At 43.9% G+C, this 14,533-nt stretch overlaps 1 protein-coding gene across 1 annotated transcript; it reads left to right on the top strand.

Annotated features, from left to right (window-relative positions):
* The first annotated feature begins 441 nt into the window (after positions 1–441).
* YWHAB (tyrosine 3-monooxygenase/tryptophan 5-monooxygenase activation protein beta) lies at positions 442–13,567 on the top strand. Its single transcript, XM_080557789.1, has 6 exons — positions 442–597; positions 7,318–7,618; positions 8,629–8,752; positions 9,660–9,823; positions 11,102–11,197; positions 11,682–13,567. Exons 2-6 carry the CDS (start codon positions 7,325–7,327, stop codon positions 11,736–11,738), a joined length of 735 nt encoding a protein of 244 aa, XP_080413915.1. The 5' UTR covers positions 442–597; positions 7,318–7,324; the 3' UTR covers positions 11,739–13,567.
* Positions 13,568–14,533: the final 966 nt, after the last annotated feature.

Raw genomic sequence — 14,533 nt, forward strand, 5'->3', positions numbered from 1 at the left:
ACGCCCCCTCTCCACCCCTCAGTAAATGCCACTCATTACACAAAACACCCTAATTGCACAACACTCAGCCAGCAGATAAGGATCTTGTTTATTTTCTTGGGTTTCGGTGGGGTTTTGGTTTTGTTGGTGACTGAAACCGTGCAGTCTGAACCGCGGGGAGGCCAGCACCGAGGAGGCCACCCAGCTCCCCCCGGCCCACCGCCCCCAACGCCCGCCATTTCCCGCCCCGCTCCCTCAGGGCGGGCGCCCCGCCCCCACCCCCCTCTGCGCGCCGCCGCCACCCCGCGGGCACGCGCACGAGCACGCGCCCCCCCCTCCGCTCCCCTCCCCGCGCGCGGGCGCGCGCCAACAGCCCCTCCCCTCCCCACCATCCCCCCTGTTGCTATAGCAACCGAGAGCCGGCTGGCGCCCGGCGGCGGCTGCCCAATGGGGAGGCGGCTCTCCCCGCAACTCCCGCCCCCCGGCGCCGGAAGGGGCGTGGCCTCGGGGCCGGAAGCGGGCCCGCAGCGCCGCAGGGTGTGTGTGTGTGTGTGCGTGCGTGCGCTCCCGCCGCTTCGCCCGCCGGGATCCAGGCCGCGGTGCCGCCGCCCCCGCCAGGTGAGGCTCCCCGGGCGCCCCCCGCTCCGCCCCCCGCAGCGCCCCTCGGGGCGAGCAACGCCGCTGCGGGCCCGCGGGAGGCCGGGGCCGGGCGGGAGAGGCCGCTGCAGGCCGCGGCGGGAGGGCCCTGGGGGGTGCGGGGCGGCTCCGGGCCGCTTTTTGTGCGGCCCCCCCCCCCCCCCTCCATCGGGCCGTGCCCCACAGCGGTGGGGGGGGGGCGTGTAACGGTGTGCCCCTGCCGCCCCTGCCGCTGCGGGGCCCGGGCGGGGCGGCCGCCGCCGCCTCCTCCTCCCCAGCGGCCGGCACGGCCCGGCCCGGCCCCGCCCGCCTGAGCCGCCCGCGGGGCGAGGCCGGCCGCGCACACCTGTGTGGAGCCCCAGCCCCGGCCTGCCCTGCGCCCTCTCCCGCCGGGCGTTGGAGTGCTCGGCTCGGCTCTGCCGTGCTGCGGTGAGGGGAGGGAGCCGGCCTCCACCGAGGAACGATTCCGAGCCGTCTTCCTCCTCCCGATGGCTTCTGCCTTACTGAAGCCTGCCCAGGCTCCGCCGCGGGGCCCTTCTCGCGGTTTTCCCAAAATCGGGAGCGACCCACCCATCAGGCCCATTCAGCCCCCCCGGGGTGGTGCTGTTTCTATGGCAGGTCGTGTGAGCTCGCTCACGTACGAACAGAGGTGATTACAGAATGCTTTAGAAGGAAACTAAATAACGATATTTTCCAATTTTAACTCTTCGTGTCCATTTGGGAATAGGGATGAGTTTAGGGAGGACTGCAAAGGGAAAGACGGCTGCTTCAAGCCACTCCCAACGTATTAGAAGGCTGGGCAGTAACCCAGAGCTAACAACCCTAGGCTTTATTTAAGGTATGTATAACTGGATATTAATTGGGATGAGCACATTTCAGTGGGATACAGTCACTCTGTTAATACATAGGAGCAAAAATATGTCTAATGCAACCATTACAGTATAAATTGATTGCTTAAATTCCGTGTTAACAGTTAAAACAACTTTTATGGTAGTAGAAAAACAAACTGCATGTTGTGCAGCATTGTAAAAAAAATAAACCCCTACATTAAAAAATGAATTTGAGAACCTTTGGGAGGTTTTGCACCATCAGTGGTTGGAACGCTTGTTTTCATACATGCGCTACTGCAGGACCTTAGTCAGAAGTTTGCTTTTGTTTTAAAGTAATAGGGAGATATAAACTGATCTAGAAGAGAAAAAAGAAACAATACCTCTTTCATTGGCTCTGTTTCTGCAGTCCTTTAATATCAATGTAATACTTTGTTTATCGAATCGGTACCAGTGAAGTGGTAGACTCGTTGCACAGATGGGCCTAGTGCAGTTTTCTCAACCTCATTATGTCAGTACCGCATGTTCTGATCTCTGCTATTTTGATGTTGAGTCTTTTTTTTTTGTAAGCAGCCCTCTGCCAGTATGCAGCTTTTTGTGCTGTATGTGAATAAAAGCAGATGAGGAGGAGTTAAGAAAATAATTATTTGAATAACGAGGTAAAAAGCTAGTACTCCGATCCGCCTGGTATCGGATGCATCCCAGCGAGACCAGGCCTTCTGGTAGTGTCTTTTCCATGGCCACACGTTTTGCCCCACCCTCCAATATAAATATTCTCAGTTTATTGCTAACAGAAGTGATTTACCTGTGATACGTATGCATTAGTTTGGCATGAATTTTGTGCCTGGGGGAAGATTTTTTTGGGGTAACTCACTATTTCCACCTGGACTCCAGTCAAAAACAATTACGCTGGTTGGAACAAAAAGGTGTTACCGTGTGAGGATGTTGTACTTTGGAACTGTGTGCCTGTCTCCACCTGCAGCTTTCCTGTACCAAGTGCCAGTGCAGTGCTTGTCAGCCTGAAGTTCCTCATTTAGAAGGCATTAAGAAGAGCAGGAATACTGCCACTAAATTTAATTTGTCCGTACAATATCGGTGCCCCTACATGATCTTGTTACGTCTGATGGAAAATCTGCAGTTGTCTACGGGGATTGAAAGCCTTGCGTGTAATTTTTCCAAAATGGTGTTGGTCAGTTTTAGGAAACAACAATTAATGATGGTAGAAGGTAACCAGAGCAAGTGGAGGCGTGGCTTTATTGAATGTTAATTTTATCTTCATGTTTGTGTAAAGACTTGCACTGAAGGCCAGGGCGTGTGGTGAATCAGTAGATGCAGAGGAGGCTGAAGTTACGTGCTGCACAAGGTCAGTGAGTGTCAGAACTGGGAAGTCACTTTTTTTCCCCCTCATCAAGTTAGCGGTATATTTTACTGAACTTGTTGTACCCAAGCTTGTGATAGTTGTAAAGGACTTCGGTGGTCAGATAGAACAGACAGGTTTGTTTTGTGATCAGTGACGTGGTTACCTTGGGAGGAACTGGAGTAGAGCGACAAAGCTGATGAAGTGAAATGCCCGATGCCAAGCTAAAGAAAGGAAGGTTCCTTGCAGTCCATTAAGGAGCCCATTCCTTTCCTGTAAGGAATATTTATCGGGAGTGATGCCTACTGGACAGCGAATATCATCGATGTCACGCAGTTCTGCCAGCGTTGAAGCTCCAGTGTCAGCATGTGTGTACCTGAAGCGTGGAGAAGGATTTGCCATTTGTTTCAGAAATGCTGTCTCCAAAGCATTTAGTCTTGGTAATTATCGAACTGTACTTTGAGACACCATTTTCCTCACATGAATGCTTAATTTTGGACTGAATTGCCCATCCAGAAATCTCTAAGGCGTGTTCACATGTTGTTGGGATTGCACTACAAATTTTGTACCAAACTTCTACTTCTCATGGTAGAATTTGAATGGATCTGCAAAGATGGTGACTGAGAATTGATTGTGTCACACTTCACCAAATCTGGTTTTATGTCCCTTTTTCGTAGTGAAGCAGCCTGTTAACCTGTGTCTCTACTTGGCTCATTAGCGACTGATATGTCAAGCTAGTAATTGCACTGCTTTCTCACCAGGTTTTTAACGAAGTGGAAGCGTTTGTTTGACAGCTTCTAATGCTTGCTATAAAGAAAAGAACAATACGCAGAAATCAATAACTTAATTAGCATCAGAAGAATAGGTCATGGAGAGCAGCAGACTTCAGGCCACCGTAGGCTTATTAGTATTGTCCTGTCAGTTCAATATGTTATATAAGCCAGATTTTTTTCACTGTCAGTTTTTATCTGGTTTCTACAGACTTTAAACACGGTTACTTCTGAGCTGTTTCGGCTTCGTCCTAAACAGTTCATTGAGCCTGGAAACAATAAAGGCTGTGGAGCAGATGTAGTAACTGCCGGGTAGCAAGAAGCAGTCCTCAAGCACTCGCAGTCTCCTGAAGAACACTACCTATGTGTTTTGCTCCTCAGCTGTTGCTGAGATGTAGACCTCCAGTTCCGTGCATCCATCCTCTCTTGAGAGCTCTGGGTGCGTACAGCCTCTAGGTGCCATTTCCAGTTGGTCACACCTTCTCCTTTTTGCAGCTTCTTCTGAAAGTAGCCAGGCAGTCATAAACTAATGTTTGACAGGCTCTGACCTCCACCTTTGTCGTATGATTGTATCAGATCTCACCTACGCAGCCTTTTTTTTGGAGGTGGGAAGTAAACAGTTGTAATCTTTTTGTATCTGTATACATGCAATTATGCCCTTGTAATAGGGGTTGGAAGACTTTAGGCTGTATTGGGGAGAGATTTATTTTTTTATCTCCTATTTAGAGTGTGGGGAACTACAGCGCTCCGAATTTCTGGCTGCTGGTACTGTGGGCTGCAGGCTAGTGGTTGGCATTCCTTACTGTAAATAGTGTCCAGCCACTGCTTTGTGGAAGGCCACTAAGTTATGGTTTGATAGATTCTGAAGAGGGCAGCCTTATGAATTTTACGTGTATTAATGCATCTGAGAATCTTCTGCTTAGAACGGGCAACTTCTGGGACTCCTCCGTGGCTGTGGTCTGCACGTCCTTGCTCCTTCTCCATCTCCCCTCTTTCCCCCTTGCCAACACGGCATGGCTTCAGTAGTGCTAGAACAGATCGTTCCTGTCGGCCTTCTGTTTGTCACCTTTGTGTGTTTTGCTCCTAGCTGCAGGTAACCTTTGTTAGATGGCTTCTGTTTGTGGCCTAGGACTATTTTTAGCTCTAGGCTTTGCTTGTTTCAGACTGTGGCACACTGATCCATTGTTGGAGCGTGGCTTTCATCTCCTTTATGGGAGGGACCAGTTATAACTGATAGTTGCTTCTTTGCCTTTTCAAACATCACTCCTTTCCTTGTATCTTTTTTTCCTTCTGGCAAACACTTCCCTCTTTCGGAGCTCAAGCCAGCATAGCTCTGCAAAGCTCTTCTCCAGCCTTCTAACAAGGTAAGCAATGGAGAATAAAATGAAGGTTTTAACAGTGTTCCTTTATGCAGCGCTTTGTGAGTGAAATAAAGGTAGGCTTACTGTCGGGTTGCAGACATTTTGGGGTGGGCAATGTTTTCCTTGTTGTATTTGCGTTCTGTCAAATCCATTTTTTGGAATAGTACCTTCTAGTTTCATGGCAAAACTACTAACTAGATATTAAGATAAACAGTACAAGCCCCTGCATAGTGAAGTCTTAACTTGTCAGACAGTGAAGTTCTGAGGAGCTCCATCTTCAGTAATCAGTTTGAGTTGCATTTAAGATGTGCATAAATTTCGTGTTTGAGAAACAACATTCTAATGCTTTGTGCTGGTGTTTTGGCTGTACAGCTGATGATATGTTAAGCTGGTTTTTGGAGCTCTTTTATCCACTAGCTCTTTGTCCTTGCAGTTCTGTCTGGTTTCCTTAACATGTCCTTATACGAACCCATTGACTGCCATGAACTGACTCGCATCCATGGATAAATATGTCAGCGAGGTTGATAAAACAAACCCTACGCCATTTCAAAACTAAACTGTATGCTGTTTGTAAACAGAATTCTGCATGGATAACTTGAGTAGGCATTAGAACAGTATTGGCAAAATGCAGATCAAAGATGATACTGACCTTCCAATGGCAAAATGTAAACTGTTGGAGTTACTTGTCTCTGGGCTTCAACAAACAGGCTGCTTCTACAAAATAATCACTTTCCCCGAGAGGAAGAGAAGAAGATTGCAGTAGAACTGCTTCTAATAAGCTGTGCAGACGGTGAGGAAATTAGAACTGTTTTGGAACTGTTTTGTTTAGGCGACCTGTTACTTAAAGTTGGCTCTTGTGACATGAAGAGCATTCTTCAGGTATGCTGTGTTGGTGGGTAAGTAAGTGCCATTACTTCCCACGTTACGGACATAATCTAAATTTAGTGCTGAGTTTAGGGAGTGGTTGACAAGGTTGGATAGATGCACCAGTTATAAATGTAGTGGGTTCTCTCAATGGTAAATGTCTGCTGATTTCTTTATTTTTTTTTTATGTACGTATATATGCACCAGTGTGTTGTTGTTTCAAATAAAGCTGTAGTCTCTTGCCTAATTAACAGAAGCATATGAAAGCTAAATGTAAACTTACTGTTCTCATTTAGCTTTTCTTGTTCTTTTAGAGTTGTTTTTAGGCTGTTTAGGTCTCAGGCTGAAAGCTTCTGATCTAGACAGTGAGAGTCCTGATTGGACTTCAGGGAGTAAGAGAGGAACATTATTGCTCGGTACTAACAAGAACGACAGTTCTGGGTCTGTCTGAAAATGTAGATCTGCCTACCTGGAGAAATTTTACTGATGAATCTGGGACACCTGAGAGTTTGAGGTATTGAGGTATCCACTTTTTTTTTGATGAAAGCGAGGAGATTTAAGTTTTCCCATGAACCTGGGCCTAGGTGATGGCCACTGAACTAACAACGGTATATTCCAAGTTGATTAATGTTGGTGTTGTCCTGTAGAAGCAAGCAACATTCAGTCTGCCTCCCAGACACATTCTTTAGCAACTTCATTTTTCATTGCTCAAGTTCTTCAGCGGCATTGTGGCCATGCGATGTGTTTTTCTTGGCTTCATATGCTAAACTGTTATCAGAGACGATAAACAAGTTGTTTCCATACAAGCAATTGGTTTTGCAGTAGTGACTCTCATGTGGGCCACATCCCATTGAGTCTTTGTGAATGTCAGTGTTATTCAAAAGCTCTTCGAAACCAAAGACTGCAGCCACTCTAGGTGTGTAGAATTGTCTATTAAATATATGCTGAAGCATGTATAAAAAAAATGTAGCAGGACAGTATAAATCTGTTTTCCATAGGTGCCCCTGTACTGGGTATGGCTTACTTAACCCCACAGAAATAGCTCCTGCAGTGTGCAGACAAGCGTTGATGTGGGGAGGATCTGCCCAGTCCTTCAATACTCTTGAACAGTTGCTGTTGAAGACTAATGCAGGTAAAAAAAAAAAGAAAGAAAGAAAACCAAAACAGCCCTGCTGGTTTCTGCATTAGAACATGAATTGTTTCCCTGGCTGAACTATGGCCTGTATGGGAATAGGGAGAGATTTACACGGGGAACATGTTGCTGTGCTTAGACTAATGATGACATGGATTTTTCTGCACTGTGAAGAATAATGCTTATGAGTCTTCAGGGTTGTGATTATGTATAATTTCTAAATTGTGTAAATTATTGTCAAAAGAGTTTTTTTTACAAAACCTTCATATTTATTCCAGTTGATAACCTTCCCACCTGTTACCACCTGTGAGTTGTGCTTCACCCATCAATGTTAACTTCCACTGTGTAGACAATGAAATAGTTTTCTGTTTTTATTCCCCACTAATTACAGGACAGTCATGGATAAAAGTGAGTTGGTACAGAAAGCCAAACTGGCCGAACAGGCCGAGCGTTACGATGACATGGCTGCTGCTATGAAGGCTGTCACCGAGCAGGGGCATGAACTGTCCAACGAAGAAAGAAATCTACTCTCAGTTGCCTACAAGAATGTGGTCGGTGCCCGTCGCTCGTCCTGGCGTGTGATTTCCAGCATTGAACAGAAAACAGAGAGGAATGAGAAGAAACAGCAGATGGGAAGAGAATATCGTGAGAAAATTGAGGCTGAATTGCAGGATATCTGCAATGATGTTCTGGTAATAATCAAACAGCAAAAAATAACAGTAACTAGTACTGCAGCGTTCTTCAGAGAGGCTTAAAGAATCTTATTCAGGTTGTAGATACTGCAGCACTGTAGCAGGGAAATATTTTTGCATATCTATCCATTTGAGTCCAGTTCTAGGTCCAAAATTGTCTAGTTTAAGGAATTCATTTGTTCTTGTTACAAAAGAACACTTTTTTTAAAATATAAGGATGTAGACAAGGCAACGCTGGAGACCCTGAACTGCTGGCTAGTGATCACCATGAAAACAAACTTAGACCTGTTGGGGCACTAGCATAAGTCCTGCTAAACAGCCTACTGTTTCTGTAATTTCTTGTCAATGAATGCAGACATTGTGAAGCTTGTGTACTACCTTTTTGGTGGAAGCATAAAGTCTATATTTTTCCCCAAAGTTAGTTTTGCTGTTTCCCCTACTTAGATAAGAGGGATCCTTTTTATTGCTGCTCATCTTGCTAAAGATATGCTCTTAGGAACAGTAGCTGTCAGTACTCTCAGCCTTTGCCTCTCTTTCTGAAGGTACATGGTGCTGACTGTGCCACTATTCAGCTTTTCAGCTGGAGCTGCAGATAGAATCAGTTTGTTATGGATAGTTTCACTGCTCTGTATAGAATTCAAGTTCGTGGCAGGAAAAGAGTCTAGATCTGTGCTGATGTTGAGCTGCTGCCCTTTGTTAGCTTGCCTATAGATGTAGGTTTGCTTCAGTGTATTTCAAGGAAATATTTGCAGTCTTAAGCTCTGATAGCCATTAGGTTCTGCAGGAGTGAATTGTCAACAGCCCCAGTGTAGCAAGTTTTCTGCTTTCCAGGGACTAGGATACAAGTAGTTGTTTTTTTTCCCTGAGTTTAGGGAACATCAATATGACTAATACATGAGTATGCATAAGTCATTGTTAATGTTTTAACAGTTCATGTTTACCATTGTAATGAAGGCTGTTCCAGACATTATTTGTATGACTTGGGGAAAACAAAGTGTTTCCTTTCTCAGGAACTCCTGGATAAATACCTTATTGTCAACGCCACACAGCCAGAAAGCAAGGTCTTCTATTTGAAAATGAAAGGCGATTACTACAGATACCTCTCAGAGGTGGCGTCTGGGGACAATAAGCAAAGTAGGTGGAGGTGAAATTTCTCATTCTCTTGGGGGCTGGGCAGAATAAAGTGTGAAAAATACTTGAGTCCTTTTCTCCTAACATGAAATATTTCTTTCTTCAATAGTATTGAAGATGAGTGCAGTGCGAGTCACTTTTAGAGAAACAGACTTCATTGAAATTAATAGAAGTGATTGACAGATGTTCATCAAGCCAGTCAGATTCTGTTTGCAGCCACAACCTCAGTGGCAGATTTCTAAGCACATTTCACACTGTAAAATCCTTTTCCTAGAGTATGGAGGAAGAGAATGTGTTGTTTCTCATGGAAAAGGCTTTGTTGCTATCATCTCTCATTTAAACTATGAATTTAGCTCACAAGTCTTGGTTATTTGCAAGCTTTCTGCATTCAAATATGGGACATCGGGTTACTGAGTGCTAAGTCAATTAATCCTGAAGTGTTAAAGCAACATCCTGAATTCTTGGTGAGTGTCTGATCTGGTCAGTAGCTTGCAAACTTAATAAGCTCCAGAATGATGTCAAACTGTTACCCATTAGCCAGGGAAGGGACTGTTGTCTTTATTCTGAAACCTCAACCTGAAATACAGAATTCATGGCCTACCTGCTAAAAGTTTCCTTCTCCAAGAGTGTTTAAATTGGTAGTTTAGATACCTCTTTTTCCCCATATGGTGGTGTCTGGATTTATTAGAATTTAACTTCTGTAGTTCAAACCTTTATCTGAACAAATATTTGTCTTAATGGTTCAGCAAGTGGTAGGCTTTTACCTCTTAAATCATTGAAAGAAGCTTCCGTGTTTGTAATTATATGAATATCTAGTGGCATGGCAGTCTAGACAAAAAATGTAATAGCTTCCCCCATGAAATATGGTGGATGTACTGTGCATGAATATGATTGCAATTGCTTTTTGTAGCAACGGTAGCAAACTCTCAGCAAGCTTACCAGGAGGCATTTGAAATTAGCAAGAAAGAAATGCAGCCGACGCACCCCATTCGACTTGGTCTGGCTCTCAATTTCTCTGTCTTCTATTATGAGATACTCAATTCTCCTGAAAAAGCCTGTAATCTGGCAAAGACGGTAAGCAGACTCCTCATATTACCAGTTCTTGGGGGGGCTAAGAAGATAATTACGTGGTTACAGTAGTATTTTGCAAATTGTTATGCTTTCTCATATGAAATCCTTTAAAAACGCTGTTACCTTTAAACTATAGTCATCTTAGTGTATTTTCAGGTAAGTTAGTTACGGCTAAGCTAGTCCGGCTAAGTTAAGCAACGGCAATTTGCTAGGGCAGTTGATCTAGTGAAAGGGGAGACCAAGTACCTCTTCCAATGTCCATGTAATTCTCTTAGAATGCTCTTGTGTCAAGTTTGAAAACACTCTTAAAGTGGAATAGTTTTTTAAATTTGAACACTTTGCAAATACGTGTTGTCTTTTTGAGTTATGACTATAGCATAGCTCACTGTGCAACTGCCTGCGCCTCTCTCTCCAGAGACCAAATGGAACTTGTATGATGCCAGATAGCTTGTCATTTGGTTTTAGCCTTCTCCCTAAAACAGGATTAGAACCTTCTGAATGGAGGTTTTTTACATCTGTGAAAGTTTTCTGGTAGTAACTTTAGTATGGCGTTAGCTGGCTTCGTGTTATTTATATGCACATTAACAATATTTTGTGACGAGTCATGATGTTTTGCTTTGCAAAATACTGCTGCTATTCCTGTTCTTAGTTTATATGCTTACATCTGTTTGAAACCTGAATGAGAGAGGACGCTTACTCATGGCTCTCAGCTCTGACCTGCATCATGTGCTTTCATGTGTAACGGATGGGCAGTGTGGCGTTATTAATCTCTATTAAAATGTACCCGATTCCTTGTGCTGTTTTGAAAAGAAATACAAAACACAACAAAACCGAAGAATTCTACTCCACTCTCAAAAGAAAAACCCACTACCTTGTTTGCCATTTACGTGTATAATGTCCATCAACTTAATGGTGGTACCTTTCTCTTTTACTGGCACTTTAAACCACTGAGGCCTTCATCTTTAATGAACGTATTGCTGTTAAGTGTTCATCTTAGACCTGACTGTGAGCTGTGTGAATCATTCTTCAGTATGGCAGTGTGTGTGCTTGCCTCTTCAGTGCTTGCTATTGGCATGGCAGTAGAGTGGCCTTAATCTGGCCCCTTTGCTTTTTCCACTGGTCATCTAGTGATCTTGTGCTCACTTTGGCTTACTTTTCTTCCCTTGGTGAAAAAGAAAAATACTGGAAGCTTTTGTCACAAAGCTTTTGTGGCAAATTTATGAGATCTGTGTAAGCAGAAGTGAGTTCAGAGCAGAGTAAAAGTTTCTTGTGTGTTTCTAGGCATTTGATGAGGCGATAGCAGAGCTGGACACGCTGAATGAAGAGTCTTACAAAGACAGCACTCTCATCATGCAGCTGCTTAGGGACAACCTCACTGTAAGTATTACAGGGCAAACTGCTGCATTCCGTGCTGTTACTTCTTTAGGCTGCTGGACTCCACTAAGTACGACTCAGCATCTGAAGCTTTACGGAGGTCTGTGCCATTAAAATTGCCTTTTCTGAAGCATTAACTGCACGTCTTAACTGCACTGCTTTTTGTAACCAGACCAGTTAGACTTGCTGGTTTAGATCAGAGATCACTTGTTAACTACTGTAACAAACTCAGCCTTTCTGTAACGCACAGTGCAGTATGTCTGTTCTCAAGTCAGATTGTGTTCAGCTTGCAGACTTTTGTTGGCTTTTTACTTCTAATCCTTTACCCATTTTCTAGTTCATTCTTTATTTTTACTGTTAAGTTCAATTCTCTGTTACTCTTAAGCTGAGAAAATTGCACAGCTACTGCTGATTACTGTCTTCCCTTTCCTGACAGTTGTAATTAACCGTGTGCTTTCAGCATAAACATGTTTGTATTTTCTTACAGCTATGGACGTCGGAAAACCAGGGAGATGAAGGGGATGCTGGGGAGGGAGAGAACTAATGGCTGTCACGCTTCACTATATGTTCAATGTCACCCTGTATCCTACACATATATCCCTTTGTGCGACAAGCAAAAAGAATAGTACATCGACTTTCACAACCTCAACGTAGCAAAAACTGTCTGTGGGGTAAAAACGGTTGGTTGGTGTTTTGTGTACTTAAAATGGAGGTCGGTTATTATAATGGCATTCCGAATTTTCCTATTATGAACATTTACAGTTATGATTACCGTGTTTATATTTTTAACTGAACACTGTGATTATGGGTTTTGTGATTGCAATTGACTTTACAAAACTCCTATTGGTAGAAAAGTAGACATCAATTATGTAACAATGGCAAGCATAATCTGGCACCAAAATAGTCGAAGTACAATTCTGTTGTAAAGTTGTACAGAAAGTTATAGAGATTCTATTGTGACACTGGGGCATGGAAGGAAAACAATCCAACGTATGGCATTCCAATTAGTAACACACTGCTATGAGTTAGTTTAACAGGCACACTTTGTAGACATTTTTAACCAAGTCTGAGGCACCGCTTTCAGTCAAAAGCTCACTTTGTCAATCCTGTCTTTCTGGGGATTGGGTTTGTTTTGGGGAGGAGGGTAACGGGGGAGTTAGCAGCTTGATTTCCAAACTCTTTACACTGGCAGATAACTGGGATTTGACTTTTAAAAGTGGTTTCATGCCCATACAAGATGCATGACTAAGCCCCTTCCCACAGCAATAACGTACCTAATTATACCTTAGATATTCTTCAGTAGTGAGAATTCTTGGTTCGCTACCATGGACTTGCAATAGGAGAAGATTCAATTTTTTGAATGGCCTTATTAGTTTGGATGATACCATGAAGCGATCTGCCACTTTAGCGTTACTTTACTCTTGGGTGAATTGAAAACTCCATGGTATTCCCATTTCGATTTTATCTTGAAAGCCTTTTAAGTAGTCCACCGAGCCGTCTTTAAGTTTGCTTTATGGAAATTTTCTCCCATCGGACTCTATTCATCCTCGACCCTTTCACCTGCTTAAACTCCATTAAAACAATTTGGATTCCTACATATACATCATCCTTTCGTTGCGGGTGATGTCAGGATGGTAGGCGAGACCTGAGTCTGCTAGAGGACAGGTTTCTGTCTTGGATGTTTGAGAGCTGCCAGTGCTCTTGCGGTCTTCAGCTCATCTGCCATTTTTTTGGTAATACGAAGATCTGGCTCAAATATTCAGGTTTTCCCACTTATTGTACTGGAATGCAGACCTTACACATTTGCAATGCTTGTAATATTTGAGCTCCCAATGTCCTCACCTAGTTACGTTTCAGACATGTCCCATTAAATAAAACCTAATAAGAGTTGCGTGAATAATGCAGTGGAAAAGATTAGGAATAGTCACCTATCAGTCTCGCGGTATCATCCCCCTGCCTTCACATTCCACTTAGGTATAGGATCCATCTGTTTGTCTGTCCATCCGTCTGCTGGAGAGAGAATTTCATGCACTGATTTTAAAACTCCCCTCTACTAGCTGAACAAATTGTGCAGTTAATACTTGGCGCTTGATAAATGCAGTAGTGAATGTGGAACCGAGCCTGTCTGTATATCTGGTAGCTCTTTTCGCTTTGTTTTTACTGACCAGTATTCTGCCTAAAGTTTGCTTCTGTGACGGTTATATTGCCTAGCACACACGTGGTTGTGAGAATAGTATAGCAAAAAGAAAAACCTGGTTATTGATGTACTAGATTTGTGTATGTCTTTTAAACAGTTCTAGTTTCACCTTACACAAAATAATCAGGAAAGTGTAAAAGAATTCAAAAGTGAATAATAAAAAAATTTTATCAGTTGTTTGTGTCTGTTATCTTTGCCATCAATGCCTACTTAGTGGTAGTAGAATCACCACTGTAGAATCATTAAGGTTAGAAAAGGCCTTCTACATCATCCGGTCCAACCGTCCCCCTACTACCACTGTCACCCACTAAATCATGTCCCTAAGCGCCAGGTCCAACCCTTCCTTGAACACCCCCAGGGGCGGTGATGCCACCACTTCCTTCAATTAAACGCTCAGTCTTGAAGTGTGTGAGTTGATTCATGGTTTCCAAAGGGTACTATGTAATTGCTCACTCCTTTGCAGAGAGAGTTTTCCCCCTCACGCTCCCACATTTGTAGTAGAGAATGCTGCTTCTCCTCGTTTTTGTTGAGGTCACATTTGTATTGTCACTGCAGGACTTAAAAGAAATGCAGCTATAAATATCTATCTAATTTGCCATGAGTCACTGCATATTGTATGGGTGAGCACACTGTACATGAGAAAAGTCTGTTACAGCACTTGCTGCTGCAGTTGGCCAATTACGTTTAAAGCTTTTTCCCTTAGGGAAACTTTTAAATGCATACTTCTGAATGCAGGGTTAGCTTTCCAGCTGGGCCTCCAACAATCATCTGCTTGTGTACCCGGTTGCACTGGTGAATAACCTGCATATGCTCTAGTTAACTCACTGTTCTCAGCTGGTGGTGTACAAAAGCAGCAGTACTGCGAGTGCAAATGCACGCTGAAAGTGTCTTCCTGGAAGCAGTGCTTGAAGAACTGAAGAGCGATAGTCCGGCTACTTGATACCAGTCATCCTGAGGGTGCTGAGGCGGTTGGTTGAGGACCGAGCAAATGTCCTGACTGCTTCAAAAGCCCGTTTCACTCAAGTGGGAGATGGTACAGCAGTGTGCTCTGTGCATAATGCCACTCAGATTCTTTTGTTTGATCACTGCAAATGCATTAGGCCAAAACAAAATGAGCTGCTGATCAAGCACTGATCTGTCCT

This window comes from Anser brachyrhynchus, assembly GCF_964034855.1.
Source record: "Anser brachyrhynchus genome assembly, chromosome: 16".
In the NCBI taxonomy this organism is placed as follows: Eukaryota; Metazoa; Chordata; class Aves; order Anseriformes; family Anatidae; genus Anser; species Anser brachyrhynchus.